At 38.3% G+C, this 23620-nt stretch overlaps 1 protein-coding gene across 13 annotated transcripts in view; it reads left to right on the top strand.

Annotated features, from left to right (window-relative positions):
* Positions 1 to 23620, top strand: part of CEP170 (centrosomal protein 170) — a 180453-nt gene that overhangs the window by 147160 nt on the left and 9673 nt on the right. For 8 of the 13 annotated variants that reach the window (XM_038396364.2, XM_043511456.1, XM_043511454.1 and 5 more), the window contains 3 exons: positions 4940 to 5117; positions 6979 to 7146; positions 12115 to 12203. In XM_038396364.2, coding sequence (XP_038252292.1) covers positions 4940 to 5117; positions 6979 to 7146; positions 12115 to 12203 — 435 coding nt within the window. The remainder of the gene's footprint in view (positions 1 to 4939; positions 5118 to 6978; positions 7147 to 12114; positions 12204 to 23620) is intronic. The other 5 variants (XM_043511455.1, XM_043511448.1, XM_043511446.1 and 2 more) reach the window with 2 other exon arrangements.

The following is a 23620-nucleotide window of genomic DNA, read 5'->3' as shown; positions in this document are numbered from 1 at the left end:
TGGTTCACTCTCCATTGAAAACGCAGGAAGCTCTCTGATAGTGTGCTTGCAGATCTGTAATAGAATGGAATAGGCTGAGCTGGTGCCATTCACAAATCGGTGGAGGCAGAAGGGAGCAGGAGGTGTGGCTTCCCTTTTTGGTAGAGTGGATTGCAGATTGTTGGGGTAGAGAGGACTAAGGAAATTGTCCCATGGAATTGTGGGATACTTCCGTCTTATTCCTGAGACAAGCAAGGCTGTGTCTACATTGCAGAGTGATAGAGCTCAGACCCTGGGTCCTGGCTTAACTCAAGTTTGGACCCTCCAGCCTTGCAGTGTCATGGGACCCTGGGTCTGAGTCCTGGATTAACACAATTGCAGTGTAGATGCAAGTGGGGGGTTAGGCTTGGGGCCAGGCTCAAGCATGGGCTTACGTTGCAGTGGAGACATACCCTAGGAGCACAAGAGAGGCAGGCTTGCAGCTTTATGCTGTGTAGTTGTAGCCGTATCGGTCCTAGGATATTAGAGAGACAAGGTGGATGAGGTAATATCTTTTATTGGACCAACTTCTGTTGGTGAGAGGCACAAGCTTTGCTGAGCGGAGACAGAATCTTTACGGACTTTTTCTAGCAAATCTCTACCAACTATTTGCACGCTCTGATTTTTGAAAGACTTACCATTTGGAAAAATTTTCATGGATTTTCATGGGGATACCTAAAAGCACATCCATGACAAAAAGGCCCAGCCTCTGCTAAATTTCAAGCACAGGTGTGTCAGAGCCTCTCAAAGAAAAGATCGCCAGAATTTTTTGACAGGTAAAACAATGCATTTTTTTCTAGCTTTGTTCTCAGCAATGGCTAGCCATTTTGGCATAACTTTTTCAGAAATGTTTAGCCCAAGGCATATACCCAGCATGGAAAATTTTAGCCCAAACACTTAACATCTGATAAAGTTATAAGCATCAGAAAATAGGCTCTTATAATGGGACAAATCTTAGTAATAGCCAGTACTACTAGCCCCACCTCTGACCCATTTTTTTACCCTAACATAGCATATTCATATGATAAATCAGTTTTTTAAAGGTTAATGCTAAAAATGACAGTATAATAGGGTTGAGAATATCAATGTGTAAAAGCAAGGAAGTTCAAAGTTATGGTTCAAGTTACAGTACACGTGGGAACCACATTGCACATATACTAGTAGATATGAAGTCATGAAACTTATCATAGTTAGTAATATACAAGGTTGTCTGTGCCAAAGGACATTTAATTGTTGTGGGAAATAAAACTTTACTTTTTTTTTACTAGATTCACATCCATAGCATTGGGATAATGTATCTTTTTTTGTAGTTGAAGTATATAAATGCTTATGGACTTTTACTGCACATAGTCGATAGAAATCTAGTGCAGTTGTTTTCAGCTTGTGGTCCCTGGGGGTCAGCAGACTATTTCTAAGTGGTCCGCAAAAGGTGACTATTAAAATAAAGTTTCAGATCCCAGAAAAGTCATTCTATTCTTCTCATCAAGCAAAAGTATGTGAATACCCCCACCTACAGGCCAAAACCCAGAAATGTTGTCGTTACCATAGAAGCCCACAGTTTAGCATGCTTTCTCACACTGTGTCAAATGCCATGCCAAGCATGTGCAACATTTATAGTTGAATTCTGTTCAGTCAGGTTTCAGTCTAAGACTTCTAGGGTAGGGCATCCACAGACCACAGATTGAATTTCCAAAGGGGTACATACCTCCATTCAAAATTGTTTAGGGGTCCACAAATGAAAAAATGTTGAAAACCACTGGTCTAGTGAATATATTGGCATTATGAAAATATCCCTAGGGGCAGAAAGGATAATGAAGTAATTTTTGTGGGGTTTCATAAGCATGTAATGTAATTTCATTGTTCTTTTTCCACCCCCATCCCACCCTCCCATACTAATTTGCATCTCCCTAATCAGAATTTAAAGTTACGGTGTTTGTAAAAAGCCTTCTCGAGTTAGTAAGAAAATGGATTTTGGATACCTGATGCCTGTTTTTTTTCTGATCTTATGAAGATCTGTTATTCTTTCTTTGACTAATTAGTCTGCTTAGGAAGCTGCAATGATAAGTATTTGATAAAGCAGTTAAATGCACAATTGAATTAGGAAAACAGATGGTAGCAACATCTACTTTTATCCAAATTACTTTCAGACCATAAGTAAATTAATCTTGTGAAAGGGTTGTCATTGCTTTGTTCTTTTCATGCAAATTTGTGTTGGAACAATTTTCAGTTGTTAGTTTTAAATAATTAATTTAGTTGAAATTTGAGAGAGCTGATTAAAAACTAATGGAATACTTTCCCAAATTCTGTTAAAAGAAAAAAGCAACCATTTTAATTCTGTATTACACAATTTCGATAAACTGACTCCATGTACCTTGCATCTGGTAGGATGTCAAATACAGAAAGAATTAGGTCAAATGTTTAATGTTAGAGTTTATTAAAGGATGAAATAAGGAAAATGACAGGTTCTCCAAAATGCTAGATTATTCAATGGAGAATTTTGGTTTCAGAATTTTCCAGAGTAATGAGACTCTGTTATGTTAAATTGATCAAAACGTTGTGTGTGTGTGACATCACATCTGCTGTAATGAAAACTGCTTTCTACTGCTTAGGGGATAAATTCCCTACTTCTGTTGCTCATGAAGCCCTGCATACTTAGCCTGATTACATTTCTTTTCATTGAAAAAGTCAATTATAAGTAGAATAATGCACAAAGTGGTTTGCAATTGTTGTGACAGAACCACATTACTTGGATTTTTGAGGCACTTAGCCTTTGACCTTGGAGCTGTCCGAGAACCCAAAGCATGCAGTATCTCACAGTAATTGCACACTCCATCATCTGAAGGTCTCTTTTTATAACAGTAACTACAGCAAATAAATTTTGTGTTTTAAATTCAAACTCTGCTGAGATTTGTTTCCCTGCTGTTTTGTTCACAATGTAGAAGGAAATTTGTTGTGAAATTAAGCACAGGTTCAAGCCTGAAAAAGGAACTAAGTAGTGTATCAGGTGGCATGATTTTTGTGACGTTGGGAATATGAAACCTAATGAACTTACTGCACTGAATAACCGAAATGGTATTGCAGAAGTTAATAGACTAGTGTTTTATCCTTCTAGCAAAGTAGTATCCAACTTCAGCTTCATTTCCCCCAGTTTCATTAATTGACAGCAAAATGAAAAGATGCAGACCTTTTACACCAAGTCACAATTACAATTCTGGTGAAACTATGTTGCAGCTGCACTGGTATTTGTGACCTTATTGACTGCTTGAGGAATTAATAATTTGTTGCTTGCTGTGAAGTAGCATCCATTTTTGGAATCGCCTAACTTCACCATGAATCCTTCAAGACCATTTGCCTTCATTTTCATATGGGCTTCTGACACTACCATTATGGCTGTCTGGCAAGAATTCACGTGAGATTTTAGCAGTTTTCTGGATTTTTGGATGTTTCTGTTGAGGAGGAGGACTTCTGCAGGATTATTCTATTTTCTAGTGGCCTTACTTTTGTGGTAGATGTCCCCTGGAGAATTTGCTGAATAATAGCAGTTTTATTTTCTACCTTTAAAAAACATGGTTTTACACATTTATATGAACAGTAAAACTAAAAATAAATTTGAGTTAATCCCAGAAATATGTGGGAATGCTCATATTAAAGAGGTGGTGGTGAGCATCTGGTAAGTGAATGTTTTTCACTTTTCAACACTGTTAACATTTATTTACATGCAAAAAGTTCAACACATTTCTGGTATTAACTTAATTTTTGCTTTAGCTTTACACTTCTGCGTAAATACAGTAAATGATAATTTGAGATTTGAGTGTTTAAGAATATTTTCAGCATGGTATCTCTCACATTTTATCAATTTTCTGTTTATTCTTGCAAGCTGTAAAATTGCATTGTTCAATGGAATTGTGCTGGTCAATGCTAAACTGTCTAATATAGGGTTGCAATATTGCAATTTGACTGGAAATGGGTTAATTATGTTTGCCATTCTAATTTGACTACTGTTCTCAATGCTAAATTCTCTACCTCTAGATCAGTGGTGTCCACTCATTTCATCCTTAGGGACAAACGTATTTCAATATTTCTATCAATATTTAGGGGCAGATTCTCTGCCCTGTTCATTTCCTGGCAAAGGGAGCAGAAACCACCTGCAGACCTTTACTGGGGATTCTCTTGGAATGAGAATCCCCAGTGGGCATAGAGCCAGCATAGCTGATTTTTATACATCATTCCTCTGAGCCACTGGAAAGGGAAGGGGATTAAATAAAGTCCACAGAACAACTATCCCAACGTGGCTTCCTAGGAGGACTGCTGAAAGCTGACACAAGTTCCTACTCTAATTTGGGCTGGCTCATAGAATCAGAGAGCCATAACTGATGGTTGTGTCTCAGCTTTTCCCCTTTCTCTGTCTTATGGACCGTTGTGGCTCTGTTGGGGAGGGAAGCAATCCTTTGAGAGAAGTGCCATTAGGCTCCTCAGGCTCCTATCTTGTGCTCCCACAGTCTAGCAGGTAAGAAGGCAATGGAGCAGCCAGAGGTATTCTCTCCCCTGCTCATTGTGATGCATCAGATGTCCAATGGTAGAGCAGCTACATCAGAGAAAAGACAACAGCTGTTCAGAGCATTCCCATCACTCAGTAGAACTACTCTTGGGGCTTCAGGTGAAGCAGTGGGAGACGTTTTGGGAAGCAGTGTGTCCTTCTGCCTCCTTGTAACAATGAGCTTGATTGAAAAACTTCACATTAAAAATCGCAGTGCAAAACTTAGCAAACACATTTTCACTTCATAATCAATTACACATTTTCTTCTTAGCTTGGCTTCACCCAAGAGCCACAACTTAGAACCTCAAAAATACAGGTTGAACACTGCTGCTCTAGGTATATTGTATGGGAAGAATGTAATGTTGTTATTAAAATTATTACCAGGATCAGTCAAGACCTGGCTCTCATCGCACGGGAAATCAATGATGTAGCAGGAGAGATAGATTCAGTGACTTCATCAGGCACGGCTCCGAGTACCACAGTAAGCACTGCTGCCACCACCCCTGGCTCTGCCATAGACACTAGAGAAGAGGTAGGAGATCTTCATGGAGAAATGCATAAGGTTCTTTCTTTTCTTTATTTCTTTTGCTTTTAGCCTTTTGCATAGCTTTTTTTAGTTATTCCCACCCAGCCTGTTTGCATGAATCTCAGCATTCTCTTCTTTTGATTTAAGATTCCTTAATCTTTCAACAAAAATCAGTAAGCACAAAAATCAGTTTATGAACACAGATCATTAAAGTGTTCACCAAAACTGTTCATATTGTGTGTCTGTTTTCGCTATTAAACACAAGATGTTGTGCTTATTCACTTCTTACTTGTCCACGGTCTTAGATACCATTGAATAGTATGAGTACTTTTAAAGATTTTAGTGTGTATACACAAAAAAGAAAAGGAGTACTTGTGGCACCTTAGAGACTAACAAATTTATTTGAGCATAAGCTTTCGTGAGCTAGAGCTCACTTCATCAGATGCATCACTTGCATCCGATGAAGTGAGCTGTAGCTCACGAAAGCTTATACTCAAATAAATTTGTTAGTCTCTAAGGTGCCACAAGTACTCCTTTTCTTTTTTGCGAATACAGACTAACACGGCTGCTACTCTGAAGTGTGTATACACAAATATATGGTGTGTGCACTATATACATATAGTATAGCTATTACAGAAAGAAAAGTCCTTGTATCACAGAAGATATAGACGTTTTCCTGTTAGCATTTAAATATGTAAGTAGCATGGCTTAACAGTAATTTTAGCACTTCATCCACAATATATTATTTTTAAAAAATAGCTTGAATTAGGTTTGTTTCGTGCTGCAATTTAATTTTTCTCTTCTTTGACTTTCTCTGGAGTCCTGTGTATTAAATTGTACTAACTAACTTGTTTTAGTCATCACGGGTCTAATGCTGGTAAATATGTTAAAGATAACATAAAAATCACTCACCTTCTACCATATTACCATTCAGATAGGTTTTTTGTAAATGTTTACTTTGGGTTTTGTTCTTTCTTGTCTTGTTCCCCTCAAAATATGTCTAATCATTTTTGTGTATGTAAGGTTTGGTTAACACATTAATCGACTGTGTTCATTCTGAGACTGTCCTTTTTTCATGAAAAAGAATATAAACAATGGCAAGAAACATGCCTTGTGTGTGCTGTGTAATTGACTAAACCCATGTAATTGTTTTAATTGTCTCTTAAAACCCCAACTAAACTTCAGCATGACATGAATATGCATTTACTAAGATTCATTTAAATCATGTTGTCTTATATTTCACTGAATAAGTATGCTTCCCTTTTCCTTTTTTGTTTAGTATTATTGTACAGTAAATATATAATATAATATTGTAGGTGGCAGTATCTCATTGAAGTAGATGTAGACTCTGTAAGTAGATTGTGACTAATCTGTCTGAAAGGGACTAAAATACTCATTGACTTTCAAAAAAAACTTCCTTTTCAGTAGTTTCATAGAAATCTGCCATTAAATGTAATTTGTGAAAAGAATGGAATACCTTTTGTGAAGAGAAAAACGGTTACTCTAATCACTTACAGTCAGCATTGGTAAAAGTATGGGTAAAAGGTTTACCATTGCCAGTTTAAGTGACTGGAATTTCATTTTTTTATGCTCACTACATGATATCTATATATAGGCAAAATCCTCTCCATCTGGCAATCTAATTTTATAGCCATGAATTTCTGGTTTTGGAAAATAGCCATCTGTTTACTAGACACACTATCATATAATATATACACACACATCTTATAATATATAGGAAAACAGAATAATTGCTTTTATCATGGAAATCTTAGAATGATCTACTTTAGAGGAAAAAATTCAGTCTCATTTTGAAGCCCTTGTACTGTATGTATCCAGAAGGTTTCATAAACTGCCTATTTTTCATTAAATTTATTTATTTGTTTTGCTCTTTCAGCTGGTTGACCGTGTATTTGATGAAAGTCTGAACTTCAGAAAGATTCCTCCATTAGTGCATGCCAAACCACCAGAGGGAAACATTCGAACTAATGATTCTAGGCCTCAGTTAACAGATGTTCTTGATCCTCCGACAATTACACGGAGGAGAACATGGAGCAGAGATGAAGTGAGTATGCACCAGTGTTCCTGTGTAGTAATATGCTTACTCTAGGCCCCCAAAACATCATTACATTTTATTATTGCAGGCACAAAATTTACTTGCCCACCTGCTTTCATATGGTTGCAATAATGGGGAAAAAACAGTGATATATTTCTTTATTACCTAGAGAGAGAGAGAGAGAGAGAGAGAGAGAGAGAGAGAGAGAGCATGTTGTATTTGTCCTGAGTAGGCTATTAGAATTTTTCAATACTGTATTTGTTTGGAAAGAGTAATAATTAGAATGTGAACACAATCAAAAATTTTAAACTCAAATCAGTCATTCGGGTTTTTTTAAGCAAATCACACTAGCTTTGTTGTAATGGCACCGATCTATTTTATAGGTACAACCAGGAAGCTTGAACTGTGAATTGTGTGCGTTTTCACTGTCATCTCAGGCAGAGAATGTATGTAGTGGGTCTCATAATATCTGGTGTTGTCAGACTGCTTGAAAAAGACATAATAAACAATCAGCATTGATTTCAGTGCCATTTCAGAGATCCGCTTGGTAGATAAGAAAGGGGAGATTATTTAGCTAATGAAAATTGGGTATGAAACATCGTAAACTTAACCTGCTCCTAACCTAATTTTAAAATATGCACAGAGAAATGCAGTTTATGTAATCTGTACATATAGACTTATTTATTTTCATAGTCATGTTTTACACAATCAGACACAGACATTCTCCCTTCATTTCTCTTGTAGCTCACGTAAATTGCTCCACCCTATTGAAAAAAAAAAGTAGGCAAATTCTGCTTGCTGGCTGACATACTGTAGGAATCTGTAGTATACTCAAGTGCTCATGATTGACTTGCTAATCTGATTTGTCATGGAAAGCCCAAAGCTGTTCTTGCTCCACAATGAGCAAAGAGATGCTTTTCTCCCATTTATATTTTAACATTCCTATGAATCCACTTGCATAATTTTAAATTGGCATTTCCTTCAGAAGTGTTTGACCTGTTACTAAAGATCATCTTCATCATTAAGTCTCTGTTCATGGATGCCCACAATAATATGTATACATGCTGAACTGAAAGGACTTAAAATCTTGTGATCCTACCCCACTGTTCCTGTTTTTCCTATCTGACCATTGGATTCAGGAGCCATATCTCAACTTTGACTGTGTGTTTACAGTTGAGTTAATTTGTTGTTCATTTGTTTGTTCTATTTGCATTTAAGTGCTTCCTGGTGGGTTCCCTCTTGTTGCGTGTGTAGCCTCTACTATTTGCCAAGCCTTTTAGTGAAATGACACTGTCTTCCAGTCTCTCTCTAGTCCTAATATTCTCCCTGATAGTTCCTATCTGGCTTTTCTTTTCTAGACTGAATTGCCTTTGTTTAGACATATGTGGTTTGGCATCATCTTCCTTAAAGGGGCTTCAGTGAGGAAACATTGTACTCCTATATCCTTCTTCTCAAGAATCTTCATAACATTCTATTCTGTCACTTGGTCAGTAGGAGAATTGGACCTTGAGATCTTTATATCTACTTTCTTAGAGGATGCGCTTTTCTCACATAGGTCTTTCCCTGAGGATGGTGTTGAAATGATCTGGAAAAAGGGGTAAACAGTGAAGTGGCAAAATTTGCAGGTGATATTTAAGTCCCAGGTAGACTGCGAAGATCTCTCAAAACTGGGTGACTGGGCAACAAAATGGCAGATGAAATTCAATATTGATAAATGCAAAGTAATGTACATTGGAAAACATAACCCCAGCATACATATAAAATGATGAGGTCTAAATTAGTGGTTACCACTCAAGAAAGAGATCTTGGAGTCATTGTGGATAGTTCACTGAAAACATCCACTCAGTGTGAAGAAGCAGTCTAAAAAGCTAATAGAATGTTGGAAATCATTAAGAAAGGGATAGATAATTAGACAGAAAATACCATATTGCCTCTATATAAATCCATGGTACGCCCAGACCTTGAATACTGCGTGCAGATATGGTCACCCCATCTCAAAAAAGATATATTGGAATTGGAAAAGGTTCAGAAAAGGGCAGCAAAAATGATTAGGAGTATGGAACAGCTTCCATATGAGGAGAGATTAATAAGACTGAGACTTTTCAGCTTGGAAAAGAGACGACTAAGGGGATATGATTGAGGTCTATAAAATCATGGCTGGTATGGAGAAAGTAAATAAGGAAGTGTTATTTACTCCTTCTCATAACACAAGAACTAGGGACCACCACATGAAATTAATAGGCAGTAGGTTTAAAACAGACAAAAGGAAGTATTTTTTCACACAGCGAACAGTCGGTCTGTGGAACTCTTTGCCAGAGGATGTTTTGAAGGCCAAGACTCTAACAGGGTCCATGAAAGAATTAGATAAGTTAATGGAAGATAGATCCATCAATGGCTATTAGCCAGGATGGGCAGGGATGGTGTCCCTAGCCTCTGTTTGCCAGAACTTGGGAATGGGTGACAGGATGGATTGCTTGATGATTACCTGTTCTGTTCATTCCCTCTGGAGCACCTGGCATTGGTCACTGTCAGAAGACAGGATACTGGGCTAGATGGACTTTTGGTCTGACCCAGTATAGACACTCTTCTGTTCTTATTGCCATAACCCTTTAGCCTTAAGATTAGATTTGTTGTTGTTTCATATTTAAAGTTAAGTAGATAGTTCCCTTATAGTTATCTGATTTCATTTGCTTTTCTCCACACTTGGAGCTTGTAATTTCAGCATATATATCATTGTGGTATCTTTTGGATCATGTGCAATTATTTTTAGCTCCTGTTAGGTTGAATCCCTTACTTTTTGAAATACGGTTAAGTGATTTGCTTTGTCTTTAAAATAGATTTAAGACTTTTCTTTTTTCCAGGCACTTCTAGTTATATGTCTAATTATATATTTTCTCATTGTGTTTTCCTGTAAAAGTCCTGGATACTGATGATGATTATAATGTAAATCAATAAATATAATATCTGAACTTAAATAAAAAGTATTTGGTAGTGTCTCCCTCGTCTGACTAAAAAATTAGATAATAGAAATTGTCTTGGACATGAGCATTGTCAAAGAGCAGCAAAGTGACTGAAAAACTGCAGTACACACATTCTCAAAAATGTATGCAGTTTGCCAATTGGTGTGACCTGAGACAGGTTTAATGAGTGACTGCATCATTTCCAGATATATTGTACTACACCCTAACTCTGAAAACCTCAGGGCTATCAATGAGCTCCATAAAAGTCCACCTGGCAGCCATCATGGCTTTCCACCCCACAATAGAGGACTATTCTGTTTTTCCCACCTGATGACAGCGAGATTCCTCAGAGGAGGGCTGAGAAAGTTCTATCCACCAGTCCAACACCCTGTTCTGGTATAGGACCCCATTGTGGTCCTTAAATGCATCTCAAGACCTTCCTTTGAACCTTTGGCTACCTGCACTGCTTCGTTTGTCAGAGAAGACTGCATTCCTGATAGCCATCCCTTTGGCACAACGGCTTGGAGAAGTAGGGGCCCTGATGGCGTACTCCTCCCCTGCACAGTTTAAGGACGAGTTCATGCCGTGGCCCCACCTGATATTCTTACCTAAAGTTTCTTCCTAGTTCCATATCAATCAGCCCATTCATCTACATGTTTTCCACCCCAAACTGCATCTAAATCACAAGGAGGCACTGCTACACTCCCTTGGCATCAGGAGAGCCCTGGTCTTCTATCTAGATAAGACAAAGCCCTTCAGAAAGACCCACAGGTTACTCATCTCATTAGCAGATAGAGACTGCCAACCCTTTTGACCTAACCAGAGTGCATTTCCAAGTGTATATCAGGATGCATTAACTCTTTTTGAGTTTCACAATATTCATCCACCTTCAGATAAAGATACTTATTCTGCAAAGTCCATTGTCACTTCTATGGCCTTCCTCAAGAACATGTTGATTACTGAAATCTGTAAAGCTGCTACTTGGGCGTCTATACATATGTACATTGAACACTATGCTACAATTCCCAACTCTGCCTCTGATATTTTGTTCAGCTCTGTTTCCTCCGTACTGGACTTGACTCCGAAGCCCGCTTTGCCTTAGAGGATACTGCTCTGTAGTCATTTAGAATAGATCATCTGTAGGAATGCTACTCGAAGAAGAAGAAGAAGAAATGGTTACTTGCCCTGTGCAGTAACTGTGATGTGTGGTGTTCTTTGAGATGTGTGTTCCTACTGGTGCTACACTACTTGCCTCTCTGTTTTGGAGCTCTCTGCCATGGAGCTTCACAGTAGAGAAGGAATGAGGATGGTTCACCCATGCGATGCTATATAACAATGGCACGGAGCACAAGACTGACTAACATGCATGCATGGGCCTAATGGACATTGCTATGAGAAATCTTCAACCAAAGACACAAGGGGGCATTGTGCACCTAGAGTGGAGCACTGTAGGGACAGATGTCTGAAAGAACCACAGTAACTGCATGGAGTGAGTAACCATTTCTTCAGATACCAGGGTGATAGGAACAGTATAAAGCCTAGATAATGTCTATCTTGGATACTAAATGAAGTAATGACTATTGAGTTACAAAAGTGAATTATTTCACTTAGAGGCCTGGGTTTAATTTCTACCATAGATTACAAGTAAAAATTAGTTTGTTCTCAAGTTCATTTCCATTTGCACACATCACTGAATCTGCACACAGTTCAATATGTTGGGCAGTTGCTGTTCTAAAGAGGACAATAATAACAACAATGGTGTTTCAGGAAGGAGTGAAGTACCCTAGAAGAGCTGTGTGTAAAAACCTGCACAGTGCTTGATTACAGTAGGCACTGGACAACCCAGATGTATTAATTCCTCATGTTAATGAACAGGAAATCCATAGACAAATTCTTGCCAAAGTGAAGTGGGAAGAGGAATACAAAATCTTTATTTCAAAATGTGCAAAATTGTTGTATCACAGTATTTACTTCTCAGTGCATTGCTAATTTTTCCATTTTTAAATAATTATTCCAGGTCATGGGAGATAGCTTGCTATTATCCTCAGTCTTCCAGTTTTCTCGGAAGATAAGGCAATCGATAGACAAAACAGCTGGCAAAATCAGGTAGGACATTTTTTTTCTTTTCTTCACTCAGAAGTTTCTTTCTTAGATTCACATTCCAGATAGTAGCAGTGAAATGCAGAATGCATGGTAGATCAAGTATATTGGTACACTTATCTACTTAAAAGGATACTATTACTTCAACTTCTCAGTGATCAAGGAAGATTTTGACTTGTGAAGTGAATTAAGTCCCTGTTGGGAAAGGAATGACTGCTTATAGAAATTATTCATATGATTTGAACAAGGATAGAGAAAACTGTGGCAAACCCTAAAGGGAAGTAGACAGATCTCTCATATCTTCAACAAAGGAGCTTTTCTTCTGTTCTGACTTACAATATTCCCCACTGCTGTGCAAAACATGTCTAATCTCCACCCAAACACATTTAAATTCCAATTCATTGTGAAGCTTTCCTGCAATATCTTTTGTGCAAGAAGTCCAGCCTCAGATATTTTTTCATTTTATTGACAGAAAACTTTATTAACAGTCAGTTAAGGTTGCTTAGCAGTGCATTCCTTGTTCCTTTCCAGAATTTAGAAGTTAAACTTCTGGAAATCATGAAATTCAAACTTAAGGCAATGCCACCTACACCACTTTAACTTTGCCCCCATGGAAATGGCAATAGGCACTGGAAATATAACAGTACCCTTACCCATGTATACCAAAATCTGCCATTTTCTATCTGCGCAGCACAATTGGTACCAGCAGGTTACCAGACCTCATATTGCCATCTCTGAAGGGTTGCAGCTATAGCTACAAGGATCCAAAGATTCCTATTTTATGGTTTGTGGATTATGCAGGAGGTTGGACTGGAATATCACAATGATCCCTTTTTCCCATAAAATTTTAGAATCTATTCAAGAGTTTTAAAAATCTCTCTGCAGTTTCCATCAAAACTGTTCTTCAGCCTCCTACATGAGCTCCATCTCTTAGGGAGGGTTATCTTAACGTGATTTCCTCGAGAAGATTCCTTAGAGTCATAATCAAAGGATGAAATCGTAAAGTTTTTCTTGTACTTACTACAGTTGTTTTAAAGTAGGTTAAAACTGTCAGAAAGTCTTTTAACAGTGGACTTTTCATATTGTTAGTCTTTCAGATGTGTGTGTTCAGCAGTATCATGGCCACAAGCAGCATGCTAAGAAAAGCTTATTGAATTGATTGTCTGCAATCATTGTCTGGTCTTCTCCTCCTCCATTTTCATCCTAGACCATCTCCAGTCCAGCTTCTGCCCTCTACACTCCACTGCAATGGCTTAGATCCAGTACTTCATCTTCATGCTCCTCAACCTGTCAGCCATCTTTGACACAATTGACCATGCTTTTCTTAATATTTTGTTCTCTCTTGGCTTCCAGGACTCAGTCCTCTTCTGGGTCCTCTCCTACCTATCTAATAGTTTCTTCAGTGTGGTGTTAGGAGGATCCTCCTTAATCCCCCCTTTCCAACTTTTGGCGATGGGGCCTTGGTCTCCTTCTCTTCTTACTGCATAATCTTATGCACAGACATGGCTTCAGCTATCATTTTTAGGCCAAGGACTCAAGTTTGCCTCTCTACTTTGATAAGTCTCCTTCTGTCCAAACTAATATCTTGACCTGTCTCTCTGACATCTCCTCATGGATGTCCAGCCATCAGCTTAAGCTCCACCTGGCCAAACATAACTGCTAATATTTTTCCCCTGAGCCCTCTGTGACAGGTTTGGTCACAGAGACCCCCTTGGAACTGAAACCTGAGGTGCTGAAGTTAACTCTGAGCCCGGTTTCTCCGCCAGCTTGGGACTCCAAAACCCTGCCTTGTTGACCCAGCCACGCTGTCCTGCTGCAACACAGACTCAGGTCTGGTCCAAAGCTGCAGACTTTAACCAAAAACTGCTCAGCAGGTCACCTATCTCCAGCACCCAGACATCCAGTTCCCAATGGGATACAAACCCCAAATAAATCTGTTTTACTCTGTATAAAGCTTATACAGGGTAAACTCATAAATTGTCTGCCCGCTATAACACTGATAGAGAGAGATGCACAGCTATTTGCTCCCCCAGGTATTAATCACTTACTCTGGGTTAATTAATAAACAAAAGTGATTTTATTAAGTATAAAAAGTAGGATTTCATGGTTTCAAGAATAACAGACAGAATAAAGCAAGTCACCAAGCAAAATAAAGCAAAAACATGCAAGTCTAAGCCTAATACATTAAGAAACTGATTACCCTCTGAATTGTTCCAGTAAGCTTCTTTCACAGACTAGACACTTTCCTAGTCTGGTCCAAATCCTTTCCCCTGGTACAGTCCTTGTTAGTTCCAGCAGACATCTTAGGTGGAAAGCAGGGATGTTCTCATGACTGCAGCCCCCTTTGTTCTGTTCCACCCCCTTTTATAGCTTTGGCACAAGGCAGGAATCTTTTGACTCTCTGGGTCTCCACCCCTCCTTCTAAATGGAAAAGTACCAGATTTAAGATGGATTCCAGTATCATGTGACCTGGTCACATGTCCTGTGAGACCTCATTCTTTGTTACTCATGGGCTGGCCCTCACCTACACAGGAAGGCTTGCAGGTAAATAAACCATCTACAACCAATTGTCCTAGTCAATGGGAGCCATCAAGATTCTAAACCACTATTAATGGCCCACGCTTTGCATAATTACAGTAGGACCTCAGAGTTGTACTACATATTTCTAGCTTCAGATACAAGAATGATACATGCATAGAAATAGGATGAACCCACTGAATAGATTATAAGATTTGTAATGATACCTTACAAGAGACCTTTTACATAAATCATATTCCAGTTACATTATATTCACATTCCAAGCATATTTTCATAAAGCATATGGAGTTCAATGTCACACCCTCTCCTCCTCCTCCTCTTTTCTCAATCATTATGGATAACACCACCATTCTCCCTGTCACTCAGGTCCATAATGTGTGTCATCTTTGACTCTTCCATGTCTTGAACCTCATATCCAGGTTGTGTTTGAATCTTGATGACTCTTTCTGTACAGTATCTCTAAAATACAGACTTTCCATTCACACAACTAAAACTCTTGTCCAGACTCCTCCTCATCTCGTGTCTCAACTATTACAACCTCCTTTCTGGCTTTGACAAATGCAATTTTGCCCCCCTTAAATGCTGCTGCAGAGATCATTTTCCGAGCCCATTACTTTGACCATATCACCCCTCTCTTTGTAGCTCTCCACTGGTTTATCCTTCTCTGTCACATAAAATATCAAAAAGAAAAGGAGTACTTGTGGCACCTTAGAGACTAACAAATTTATTAGAGCATAAGCTTTCGTGAGCTACAGCTCACTTCATCGGATGCATTTGGTGGAAAAAACAGAGGAGAGATTTATATACACATACACAGAGAACATGAAACAATGGGTTTATCATACACACTGTAAGGAGAGTGATCACTTAAGATAAGCCATCACCAACAGCGGGGGGGGGGGGGGGAAGGAGGAAAACCTTTCATGGTGACAAGCAGGTAGGCTAATTCCAGCAGTTAACAAGAATATCAGAGGAACAGTGGGGGGTGGGGTGGGAGGGAGAAATACCATGGGGAAATAGTTTTACTTTGTGTAATGACTCATCCATTCCCAATCTCTATTCAAGCCTAAGTTAATTGTATCCAGTTTGCAAATTAATTCCAATTCAGCAGTCTCTCGTTGGAGTCTGTTTTTGAAGCTTTTTTGTTGAAGTATAGCCACTCTTAGGTCTGTGATAGGATACCATCATAGGGCCTAATCACATCAGCCACACTATCAGAGGCTCGTTCACCTGCGCATCTACCAATGTGATATGTGCCAGCAATGCCCCTCTGCCATGTACATTGGCCAAACTGGACAGTCTCTACGTAAAAGAATGAACGGACACAAATCAGACGTCAAGAATTATAACATTCAAAAACCAGTTGGAGAACACTTCAATCTCTCTGGTCACTCGATCACAGACCTAAGAGTGGCTATACTTCAACAAAAAAGCTTCAAAAACAGACTCCAACGAGAGACTGCTGAATTGGAATTAATTTGCAAACTGGATACAATTAACTTAGGCTTGAATAGAGACTGGGAATGGATGAGTCATTACACAAAGTAAAACTATTTCCCCATGGTATTTCTCCCTCCCACCCCACCCCCCACTGTTCCTCTGATATTCTTGTTAACTGCTGGAATTAGCCTACCTGCTTGTCACCATGAAAGGTTTTCCTCCTTCCCCCCCCCCTGCTGTTGGTGATGGCTTATCTTAAGTGATCACTCTCCTTACAGTGTGTATGATAAACCCATTGTTTCATGTTCTCTGTGTGTGTGTATATAAATCTCTCCTCTGTTTTTTCCACCAAATGCATCCGATGAAGTGAGCTGTAGCTCACGAAAGCTTATGCTCTAATAAATTTGTTAGTCTCTAAGGTGCCACAAGTACTCCTTTTCTTTTTGCGAATACAGACTAACACGGCTGCTACTCTGAAACATAAAATATCAGTCACTTGTCTTCTCTTTTAAGACCCTACTTGGTCTACTGCCACCCAACCTCTCATCTCTCCATCACTATCAAAATGTCCATTCCCGCTTCTAATCAGCCAATAATGCCAGCCTCCATCACCCATGTGTCACATTTTCAACAAGCACCTTCTTGTTTTCTCCCATGCCAACCCTCATACTTTGGAGGTACTCCCCATAAACATCCACAAAACCACCTCAATGTCCTCCTTCAAATTCCTGCTTAAATCTCTCCTTTGCCTTCACACCTACAAAAAACTTGACCGTGGGTAAGCTGCTGGTGTGCTAAGACTGCTGCCTATCATGCTAAGCAATATTATTGTTTCCTTATACTTCCCCATATCTTTGTCTGTGTATACCTGTTGTCTCTTGTCTTATACTTAGATTGTAAACTGTTTGGGTCTGTTCTGGTATTTTTGTTCTTTGTTTGTACAGTGCCTAGCACAATGTGGGCCTGGTCCATGACTGGGGCTCTTAGGTGCTATCACAATACAAATAATTTTTATTTAAGCTCTTTTTGGTGGTAGTTACAAATGCCTTTCATTTGATACTTTTTTTCTGGGTAAAAGGTGCTCCTCACCCTATATGCTTTCATTCTCTTAAGTGTTTTCTTCACAATAAGGTCCTTGTATGTTGATAGCTATCTTTATAAAATATTGCAGCAGTTAAGAGAAAGTACAAATGTCAAAAATGAGAAATAATCTTCACTCTTGCAAGATGCGTTTCACCCTTTTGATTGCTGCATGGATGTACAACACTATGGTAATCCACTTTGGCTGGCATGGAGGAGTGGAAACACTAAATGTATATTTCAGAGTTCCGTATCTTAATGTCCCATTTCAATTGTACTCAGAATTAACTAGCAGCATTTAAAAAGTACAGTAAAAATAATTTGAGTGAATTTTGTGTAAAATTTTCTGACTGGTCATATAGAAATTTAAAAATACATGGAAGAAGCAATACAGAATTTGACTGGTATGCCTCTGATAATGTAATTTTAGATCTATGACTGAAATTAATTGCCAAAACACAGATATCATACAGCACAGCATTATGCAGCTAGCAACAGCAGTAAAGGTGTTAATATAGTTGAGGACGATATTGTGGTAGTGATAGTGAATAGGCTTGCTTAAAGACAAAGACGGAGAAACATAACATTCTTTTTGAAAGTGTAAAAGCACTGTTGAAATCAATTACAGCAATGTATATATATTTTGTTGTCCTTGTATTCCCTAGCAGAAGTGGTGTGACTCAGTGGAGAATCAAGTAAAATATTTTTAAAGACCTATCCACCGAACCTGACTGCTGCGTTAAAAATAACAGAATATGCTGATAGCTATAAAGAACATTTAGGAGGGTATTACTCTCATGAACAAGTAGTTTTGTTCCTGGACTGGATTTCATCCATTTTTCTGGTTTCCCCACATTCACCACAATGAATGATCATATTGTTGGGTTGTGGGATTATAACATCGGAGATAAACCAATCATTCTCTTCTTCCTCCTTTTTTCCTCTTCCACTCTCAAGATGATTTGAATACTACAATTTATTAAAATGTTGTTAAAGTTCTTAAATCTTTGTGTAAAATTTTTCATGGTATGCAGATTTACAGAAAAGTGCAATTTATTTGCCTCTCCACTAATCCATTTCAGATTATCCGAATTGAACATTACTATGGAGAATTAGCAAGAATGGGACTTTTTATCATGAAGAGTGCAAATGGTCAGAACTCATAAACTGCATAAAATTAATCTGCCTCTCAGAGAAAGATGTAATTTAGTTTAATAACAGACTGTAAAAGGCTAACATCTGGACACATGCAAAATGTAATATATTGGAACTTGTTCATATGATGAAATATTTTTTCAGAAGGAATTCAAAATGTTGAAATTATAAACAAAATATTCTTATCATTCAGGATTATATTTCAGCGTAATCTTTCCAGGAAATCACAGTTATGTTTATGCAGAATTTTTTATTTTTTTATATAATTAAAAGTAATCTGTTTCATTAGAGTAGGAATCTTGTTGACTGGCTAATTTGTTGAATGTTTCCCAGCATTCACCTGTCAAAGGAGTGCCTCAGAAATAATAAATTATTCAAATATTTTTTCACTTTTTATTCCTTTGTAATCCTTCATCTCAGAGGGCAACCTGATACCTTTTGATATGAAAAAATGTTGCCAATGCAGTTGCAATTCATCGTAAACTATATTTAGAGATCAGCATAATGTCTTTTTGTATATTCAACAGTTCCTTTAACGCCTTCTGAAGGAAGCAGGTTATTAAGTAGAGTCATATTTGAGTTTTATAGGTGTGAAAATTTAGAAAGTAAGTTAGGTATTATATAATCATTATACAGCATGAATCAAACTTGTGCATAGTATACATGTTCTGTACATTTACAACAGGATGATACATTTGCATAATACTGTAAAATACAGTGTAAAAGTTTTCAGTAGTATTTTCTACAGTACCTCTCCTAGTGAGGCAATCAAAGATTTTTCATTTTACTAGTAGAAAACTTGAGTAAGTGTATGCCAGTTGTGCTCACCTGCTAAATTGGGTAGATTAAATCTTGATTTATATAAAATGATTCATACTAATATCAGCAGAGAATTTGGCCCATAGTAACATAGTGTCATCAAAAACTGACAACAATCTTGCACTATAACGGAGTCCTTCAACTTGAAAATCAAGAGGAATTTTTCAAAGGCACCAGTTAGAGGTAGGCACCTAGCTGACCTTAGTGTCTGAAAAATCTTCCCCCAAATTTTGTTGTCCAGTGTGAGATTCTGTTACATGACAAACACAGTGCAGGGCAACTGGAATTGTGCTAATGAATTGTGCCCTTATAAACTTATATTTCTCTAAAACAGATAAAATCTGTCATATCCGAGAAACACATTTTGGAATGAGAGCACTATTCTTGGCTGTGTTATTTATTTCCATACCATATGCAGTTTAACCCAAAAGACCAGCTGAGTTAGGTTCTGAATTTAAGTACATATATTTCGGCAGTTCCTCACAAAAATGTTTGCTAGAGATTAAAAATAAGCTGAGATGCATCTGTGTTTAGGAAATAAATGAATCTGAGGGGAAAAAGAAATCATTTTGTTTTGCTGGTTTCTCCTCTATTTGTCTATAGACAATGATGGATAAGAATCTCAATGGTTGAACTAAACCACCCCAAAATTCCACAGTTCTCTTGCCCAGCATAATATCACCACCTTTTTTGGAAGTTACTTATAGTGGTGGCTCCTCAGAAAAAGGAAAGTCTGCACAATTTGTCTGTCTTGCTATTTAAAAACACTTCTTACCTATGTTATCAGAAGAGGTTAAAGCAGGAGCATGAGGCAGCTAGGAAGGAAAGAGGAAAGTTATAATGTTTGTTTTGGGGGTCAGGAGGCATATGGAGTGAAAGGGTACTTCTACACTTCGAGCTGGAGGTATAATTCCCAGCTCAAGAAGACACACCCATGCTAGCTCTGATCAAGCTAGTGCACTAAAAGTAGAGTTTAGCTGCTGTGACACAAGCAGCACCGCACCAAGTATGTACCCATTTAAGATCATAGGTACATACTTGAAGCAGCCAGCCCCTCATGTGGCTACACTCTATTTTTAGCATGCTAACTCCATGAGACGTAGCACAGATATGTCTCCTTGAGCTGGGGATCACGTCCGCAGACATATGCTAAGTGTGATCTTGGGAGGACAAAGCCAGCATGCAGATCTGTGTTGGTGCTAACTTCTAGACTTTTCAAGTCTCCTATATTTGGAGCCGAGTGTTTAGTGTGATGGAAATAAAATGGAGAGCTGCACTGTCAGCTAAGGGTATTGGAGAGAAGGTAAGGCAAATGGGACTTAATACCACAAGAAGAGGGATGGGAGGGAAGGCAGCAGTCTTGCAGGCACATGAGGAAAACTTCCGTAAGTATTTGGATTAAAAAGTTGCAAAAACTATCAAAAACATCAAAATTGTTACAGAAGTGTTTTCTATACCATTTTCACTTGTTAAAAATTAACAGTTTTTTTAAAATAAAATCGGTTCCATTTTGATCTCTACACAATGGAAGAACTTTAAAATGTATTGGAAGTTTTTTCCTGACCAGCTTTTGGTAATTGAGATCCATCAGTTACCAGTATTGGGACATGAAGTTAAACCCTGGTGGCCACAGATATGTGGCCTTGATTAAATTCTAGTTGGCTTAATGTGGTTGTGATTGGACTTGAGAGGCAACAGAAGAGAAATTTGCCCTTTAAATCCTAGAAACCTGCTGCTAGAGCCTATGTGTAGATAGATAGATGTATCTATACTTCAGTCTGTATCTAGACATAACAGGAGGTGAGAGGAGATGTGCAGAAATCAGGGGAAAGTTAGCACAGAAAAGGAAACTACTGATAGATTATTGAGCAGAAAAGAAAGAAAATACAAGAGGCTAAAAAAATAAGCATGGGGAAAGGGAGAAATTAAAAGATAAGGAGAGAAAAATAGAAAAGATGGGGAAACAGCATTAACTCTGGAGTGCGTCAGACTGAAGCTAGCAGAAGAATCTGATCACCTGACCTAGAGGTAGAAAAAATTGAAATAATAAAATTGATAATAAGAGGGTAAATGAGGAAAAAGGGGAAAAGATAGAAGTGTCATATCTGAATGAGTGTCCTAATACCTTCCGCAATTTCTTGGAAAAGCATTAAGTGCCTACTGGTGAATTTTGGAAAATAGAATATTTAGAAACAATTCTGCTTATATATCTTAGATTTTCTTCTACTAAGGATATTTACATTCAACAGGAATATGTTCTTCTGGTCTAGCTGCATATTCCCTACATGAAGTACTAATCCCCTGTTTCAGAGTAGCAGCCGTGTTAGTCTGTATTCGCAAAAAGAAAAGGAGTACTTGTGGCACCTTAGAGACTAACAAATTTATTAGAGCATAAGCTTTCGTGAGCTACAGCTCACTTCATCGGATGAAGTGAGCTGTAGCTCACGAAAGCTTATGCTCTAATAAATTTGTTAGTCTATAAAGTGCCACAAGTACTCCTTTTCTTAATCCCCTGTTTGTTTGTCGCATCACAATCGTTTCCACAGAAACTAAGAAGTGTGATGCTGAAAACAGAGCATTATGACTTCAGATAAGGAGTAAGGAACAGTACATAATTCTTAAGCACTAAAGAAACCGTGTTCATACTGATATCCAGAATGATAGACAAGCCAGTAGAAGATGCAGGAAGTATAGCCGGAGCTGATTCTCTATACAGTGTTTCCCAAACATCTCCAGGAGTTATTTGCGCCAGTACTACAGGACCTAGCTAGCTTTACTCTTTTTGTAGCTCATCAACCTGCAGGTAAGTCCTAACCTTCAAAATTAGTCTGACTTTCAGGTGTGCAGGCTTGCAGTTTGATAACTTTGAAGGTGAGTTTTACATCTTCGCTCCCTGCCAGAAAACCTTGAATATCTTCCTGCCACCTCTTTGAGTATATCTGTAACCAAATGGTTTTGTCCCAGTAGAACTACTGAGTCCCAAAGAAGTGAGCTCCTTCACAAGGGTGCCATCTTTCTCCATACCCTTGATAATTTTCTGGTTTATTCTGTCTTCTTGGAAAAGAGAGGTTTTATTAATGCCTATCCTTGCTCTGGCTTTGTCTATTAAGGCACTAATTCTCTTCTTCCTTTGGTCCTTTGCCGTGTTCCCGCTGCACTGAGTGTAAGTCTACGCTACAGTGGGGAGATGTGATTGCAGCATGTCTAGGCATATCCAAGTAGCTTTGGTCAAAGCTAGTTTGGGTAACAATACCAGTGAAGCCATGACTGTGTGAGTCACTGTATGAGCTAGCCCTGCTCGCCCAGGATCCTGGTAACATACTTGAGTAGAATCGTAGGCCTGGAAGGGACCTCGAGTGGTCATCTAGTCCAGTCCCTTGCACTCATGGCAAGACTAAATATTAGCCACAGCCCCTGCTACCACCATTTCACAGCTATTGTTATGCAAGCTAGCTTTGATCTAGTCCAATCAAAGCTAGCTCAGATATGTCTACACATGTGCAGTCCACACTTCCTGATTGCAGTGTAGACATACCCTGAGCAAGCATTTCTTAGTGAATTGAAACATTTGACAAGAAAAACTCATGATGTTTATGGTTTGATACTGAGACAACAGTGACTGTGAAGATCAGTGGCAAAGTCAGGAGGAGCAATTAGACAAATTTGAGCTGCCTACAAAATTTAAAGTATTAATAATAAAGGGGCACAGATTTGGAAAAAATAGATCCTTATACCATGATGGTAATTTTTAGGCTGAGATCTTTGAAAGAGCTTAAGGGAGCTGGTGCCAAACACCAACTGCAATTCATTGGAATTTGGACACATAACCCTCTTAGGTGCTTTTAAAAATCCCAGCCTTTAAGAGATGTAAAATGCCAACATCACACCAATTTCATGTATAAAAAATAATGATTTCCGGAGAGAGCCCCCACTAACTTGGTGATTGTTTAAAGTGTGTGGCCTTTTGATGGTGCTTTAAATTAATTAATTTCCCTGCCTGGACACTTATGAATGCCACTGTCCCCTGAATGGGAAAAACGTAAGTAAATTCCTTCTTGTTCTGAAATACTAGTAACAAATGCAATGATTGCAGTTGCATTTTAGTTTGTTTAATAACTAATTGTATTATTCAGGGGAAGGCAAATTTGAGGATGTACTCTCACATGGAGTGATAGTTAGTGGCTTTTATTCACTACTTGAAAATAAAGATGCAGTAACCCAAACATTAAATACCCATAGATCCCCTTTTCTTTGTGATGTGAAACTTTGACAACCTGAAATGACATTTATGTGATATAGCAAGAGAATATAAAAACTATTCAATACTGCAGGGAAATAATAAAACAAGAAATTGTCTTTGAAGCACCTACTATAATGGGTACTCTAAAATA

The sequence above is a fragment of the Dermochelys coriacea genome, chromosome 3 (assembly GCF_009764565.3).
Source record: "Dermochelys coriacea isolate rDerCor1 chromosome 3, rDerCor1.pri.v4, whole genome shotgun sequence".
Taxonomy (NCBI): domain Eukaryota; kingdom Metazoa; phylum Chordata; order Testudines; family Dermochelyidae; genus Dermochelys; species Dermochelys coriacea.
The sequence above is the reverse complement of the archived record's forward strand: the minus strand, read 5'-3'. Positions and strand labels throughout refer to the sequence as shown.